The 5379-nt window shown below is 58.4% G+C and overlaps 2 protein-coding genes across 2 annotated transcripts; both read left to right on the top strand.

The window, feature by feature from the left end:
- Positions 1-241: 241 nt before the first annotated feature.
- On the top strand, positions 242-1145 carry GJB5 (gap junction protein beta 5; the record flags this gene model as incomplete). The annotated part of the gene is made up of 1 exon (XM_079900847.1): positions 242-1145. The coding sequence occupies exon 1, from the start codon at positions 324-326 to the stop codon at positions 1143-1145; it is 822 nt and encodes a 273-aa protein (XP_079756973.1). The 5' UTR covers positions 242-323.
- Positions 1146-4287: 3142 nt separating this feature from the next.
- On the top strand, positions 4288-5075 carry GJB4 (gap junction protein beta 4; the record flags this gene model as incomplete). The annotated part of the gene is given in 3 exon segments (XM_079900866.1): positions 4288-4392; positions 4396-4588; positions 4591-5075. Coding segments are annotated over 3 exon segments (783 nt in total).
- Positions 5076-5379: the final 304 nt, after the last annotated feature.

Genomic DNA, 5379 nt, shown 5'->3' on the forward strand with positions numbered 1-5379 from the left:
GAGAGGGAAGTCAGCATGTCCCACCTCCTTAAGACCTGGGAGGACGAGTGGCTCCCCGGACCCACCTTCACCCACTGCTATGGGGAAGAGTTGGGCTCTGGGCTGAATGACCAGCTCTGCACCTAATCGTGTGTGACCCTGCACAACCCCTCTGAACCTCAGCTTCCCTCAGCTGTAAAGGGGACGATAATAGAACCTAGCCGTGGCTGGGAGGATCCAATCCAGTGACACTGTCCTATAAGGTGCTGAGCGTGAGCGTTCTATAAACTTGGGAAATGACAGTCATCCTCTCCCTGCAGTAGCGGCCGACGCCTGGGGCCACCATGAACTGGGGGATCTTCGAGGGGCTCCTGAGCGGGGTCAACAAGTACTCCACAGCCTTCGGGCGCATCTGGCTGTCCCTGGTCTTCATCTTCCGCGTGCTGGTGTACCTGGTGACGGCCGAGCGCGTGTGGAGTGATGACCACAAGGACTTCGACTGTGACACCCGCCAGCCGGGCTGCTCCAACGTCTGCTTCGACGAGTTCTTCCCCGTGTCCCATGTGCGCCTCTGGGCCCTGCAGCTCATCCTGGTCACGTGCCCCTCGCTGCTCGTGGTCATGCACGTGGCCTACCGCGAGGCCCAGGAGAAGAAGCACCAAGAGGCAGCAGGGAAGAACGGCGGGCGCCTCTACCCGGACCCCGGCAAGAAGCGGGGCGGGCTCTGGTGGACGTACGTCTGCAGCCTGGTGTTCAAGGCCGGCGTGGATGCCGCCTTCCTCTACATGTTCCACTCGTTCTACCCCAAATACACCCTCCCTCGCGTGGTCAGGTGCCACGTGGCTCCGTGTCCCAATACGGTGGACTGCTTCATCTCCAAGCCCACGGAGAAGAACATCTTCACTCTCTTCATGGTGATCATGGCCGTCGTTTGCATCGTGCTCAACCTGGTGGAGCTGGCCTACCTGGTGAACAAGAGGTACCGGGAGTGCCTGCTGGTGAGGAAAGCCCAGGCCACGGGCCTGGGCCACTGCCGGAACTGGGCCACCGCTTCCTCCAAACAGGACGACCTCCGCTTGGGCGACCTCATCTTTCTGGGCTCAGACGCTCCCCCTCCTCTCTCACCAGACCACCCTCGAGACCACGTGAATAAAACCATCCTGTGAGGGGCTGCCTGGTCAGGCCTGGGTTGGAAGGACCCGGCAGCCAAGGTGCAGCCTTGGGGGTGGGAGCGCTGTGCGGGGAGTGGGGACAGGCAAGAGGGAGGGTCCGACGACCTGGGTTCAGATCCCTTTTCCCCAGCTCCTGCCACCTACCCCAGCCGTGTGGCCTTGGGCAAGTTACCCCTCGGAGCTGAACCTCGGCTTCCTTTTGTGTACAACGGAGATGATGAGGCGCCCCCCAACAGGGCTGCCGCTGTGAGGAGGGGCTTAATACGAGAATGGATGTGCACATGCCTTCAGTGTGTGGTGCCCACGGTCAGGGCTTAATAAAAGTCAATTCATTCACTGATTCAAGGTGACCTTTGATCCTTCGACCTTTGTGAGCCTTATCAGGTCATGGGGTCAACATCTCTGCCCCTGCAAAGGGCTGCACTTGATCTAGCCAGGTAAGAGCGCCCCCAGCACTCCTGTGGGTGTCATGCCCCTTGCTCGTGCTCAAGTCTAGCCTTTATCCCCAGTTGCAGTTTTAGGCCCGTGGGTTGTCTGCAAAGAGAATGGAGCTTAATTACATGGGGAACCGCGTGTCTCGGTGGAAAGTTAATGGACTTTTGAGTCATAACACTTGCATTTGAACACAAGTTCCAGTGGAACTCTGAGAAAGCGACTACAGCTCCTCTCCAAAATGGGTTAACAATGCTGAGCTGGTGGGGTCGTGAGTCTGGATGAGCTCACGACTGCGGATGGGGTTAGCCGGCTGTGAAAAGGCCACATAAGCATTAGTCACTGGTGTTAGGAAGTGCTCTATAAATGCTTGTGGGAAATGAGGCAAAGGAGCCCCTCCCTGGCTGCACACTAACGTTCACTGTTCCAGGCCCAAGGCCTCTCTGCAGCCCCCACTGGGTCACACTCCGACTTCCCTGGAAACCCAGGCCCATAGAGGCTGGACAGGGAGGCTGTGCATTTCATGCTGCGACCTGCATTCCTTGTCTCCACCAGGGCAGAGGTGCCCTTGTCCAGAGAAACCATAGGCAGGCCCTCCCACGCCCTACACAACTCACCAGCAGCCCAAGCTCTAGTCCCCAGAAATGCCCTGCCAGGGTAGAATGCAATCCTGGACTGGATCATAGATGCCAGCTGCTGAGGGCCTCAGAACCAGGCTTCCAGAGAAAAGGTAGGAGAGAGGCCTGGGGACAGGGGGACAGGGGCAATAGGGCAATGAGAGGGGGACAGGGACAATGCCATCTGGTGCCAACCAGGTCCCGAACACGAGGCTACCAGGCTCCTGCGCCTGCTCGGGCAGTGTCCCTGCCAGCACAGGGAGCCAGACCCAGCCATGCCTGGCCAAGCTGCAGAGAAGGCGTGGGCCAGGGGAGAAGAGACACGGGTGTTTGCTCTGAATGTGGGCCCAGCAAGCCCGCCCGCCTACCTGCCTGCCCACCCGATCGCTCTCATTTGGTTCACTGGCTCAGAAAGCTCCCCCAGCAGGGGAGTGAGGAACAAAAGCTGCCTCCAGGAGGCCCTCAGGCAGATGGGCAGACAGACCGGCCCAGGGGCAGGAGACTGGCTGCTAGACCCAAGAAAGGTGAGGACCAAATCGGGAAGGAGGCTGGGCTGGGAGGCAGTGATGGGCTGACGATCCCCAGGGGACCTCGGGCTGTGGGCCAGACTTCAGGGAGGAGTAGGGGGGACAGAGGATCTCTGGAGAAACCCCAGCGAAGCCCCAAGGAGGGGAACGAATGTCCTGCCAGACCAAAGGGAGGACAGAAGACTAGAGAAGAGATAAATAAGAGGAGGGATGAGGAAGAAGTGGGGTTTCGACTGGGTTTAGCAAATGTCTATTGTGTGTTCACTGTCTATTGCTGAGTCCTGGGGAATCAGAGACGAATGATATGCGGAGGCTGCCCTCCAGAAGCTGACGGTCTGGCACGGAAAACAGGTGAACAGACCATTTAAGTACCGGTGAGGCCTTCTTCCAGAAACGATGGAGGAGGAGGCTCAGAAAATGTCCCAGAGGCACAAGGTTTGAAGATGCTGATGCCTGAGTCAGGGATAGGGGAGGGCCCAGGGCCAGAGGTGGAAAACGATGTCACTGCAGGTAAGGGGTGTGGAGGATGGAGCACGCAGGACACAGCCTGAATGAAACAATGGCCTGTGTGGGCAGCAAACAGCCACTGAGCAGACGGAGAGGGGAGATGTCCCTGAAAGAAAAGGTAGATGGTGGGGGGAGGACCGTGCCAGAATCTTAGCTCTGTCCCCTCCCCAATCCCTCCCAAAGGCTGGAATGGTTGGAATTCCAGAGGAACCCACTGTGGTCAGGACAGTCAGCCCTCAGGCCCAGCACCAAAAGAAGGGGTGGCAGGATGATACCAAGCCACCATGGTTCCAAAGAGCCTGTTTCATTTGGAAGGGAATGTCAGGGTGGGGGACATCCTGGAGCCGGAGAGGAGAATGAGGATGGATATCACTCCGGGGTCTGCCCACCAGGCACAGGGCCTGGCTCATGCTGGCGCTCAGTTGGAGAAAGTTGAAGGATAAAAATCCACATCCCTCAGATTTCCCTGGCGGTCCAGTGGTTAAGACTCCATGCTGACACTGCAGGCGGCACGGGTTCGATCCCTGGTAGGAGAAGCTCTGCACGCTATGCCATGCGGCCAAGAAAAAAAGATGCACATCACTCCCGTCCTGCCGGGTCCAGCCCTGGGGGCTGATGGGAGAGCAGATCGTCCAACCCACACTTTGTTACTGTTTCTTTAGAAATCACGTGACGCCGCAGGCCTGAAGGCTGGAGTCGATGAGGTTGGTGGGCACATCCATGCAGGACGATTACCCTTCACATGTATCTATTGCTTTGTAGAATAAAATATGCCCTGATTTTGGAAGATGGAAGTTCAAGACCAGCTCTGCCACTTCCAGCCGTGGGCCTTGGGCGTGTTCCTCTCTGGGCCTTAGCTTACTACCCCGTGAACTGGGGACAATGGCAATCCTTACCCCACCGAGTCATTGCCAGTGTGGACATGATGATACGGTGGTCGTGAAATGGTTTGCCAGTCACACCCTTAATGAAGGTTCCCATTTCCAGGTTCTCCTAGGCCTTGGGACCCCCTGGTCTAGATCATCCACACGAGGAACAAAGGCCACAGTCAGCATGAACTGGGCGTTCCTGCGGGGCGTCCTGAATGGGGTGAACAAGTACTCCACGGCACTGGGCCGCATCTGGCTGTCCGTGGTCTTCATCTTCCGCGTGCTGGTGTAGTTGGTGGCGGCCGAGAAGCTGTGGGATGATGAGCAAAAGGGCTTCATCTGCAACACCCGCCAGCCGGGCTGCGCCAACGTCTGCTACAATGAGTTGTTCCCCGTGTCCCCCGTGCGCCTCTGGGCCCTGCAGCTCATGCTGGTCACGTGTCCCTCACTGCTCGTGGTCATGCGTGTGGTCTACCGCCAGGAGCGCAGCGGAAGCACCGCCTGAAGCACGGGCCCGACGTCCCATCCCTATACAACAACCTGGACAAGAAGCGGGGCGGGCTCTGGTGGACAGACCTGCTGAGTCTCCTCCTCAAGGCGGCCGTCGACTCTGGCTTCCTCTACATCTTTCAGCGCCTCTACCAGGACCATGACATGCCCCACGTGGTGGCCTGCTCCGAGTCGCCAGGCCCCCGCACTGCGGACTGCTACACCTCCCGGCCCGCGGGGAAGAAGGTCTTCACGCACTTCATGGTGGCCGCAGCCATGCTCAACCTCAGTGAGGTCACCCACCCGGTGGGCAAGAGGTGCCTGGAGACCCTTGGCTACAGATGCCGGGGGTCTCAGTGCTGGACTCACCTGCCCGAGACATGCCCACCGTATGCCCTCTCCCAGGGGGAGCACCCCCCGGATGGGAACTCTGTCCTAATGAAGGCTGGGTCAAGTACAGTGGATGCGGGTGGGTATCCATAACCGGTGAGGTCAGCAGCTGAGACCACCAGAGCCTCTGCCTGCTCCCTAAGGCCACGGCAGTGCAGGTGAGGAACGTGGGTGTGGAGCTCAGGAGACCCACCCAGAGGCTAATGCTGGGAAGCAAATTGGTCTCTGGGTCCTCAGCCCCAGGGCAGGAAGGTTGATGGCTGGAGGGGATTTTATATATGGTGATAGGGTATGTCAAACCCTTAATAAATATGATTTTCTCAGTGTTTTGCAGACCAGGGAGGGAGTGATGGGAAGGAAAGCAGGGGGGTTCACAATGGACCTTGGAGAGAAGGCC

Source organism: Stenella coeruleoalba (genome assembly GCF_951394435.1).
Source record: "Stenella coeruleoalba genome assembly, chromosome: 1".
NCBI classification, from domain to species: domain Eukaryota; kingdom Metazoa; phylum Chordata; class Mammalia; order Artiodactyla; family Delphinidae; genus Stenella; species Stenella coeruleoalba.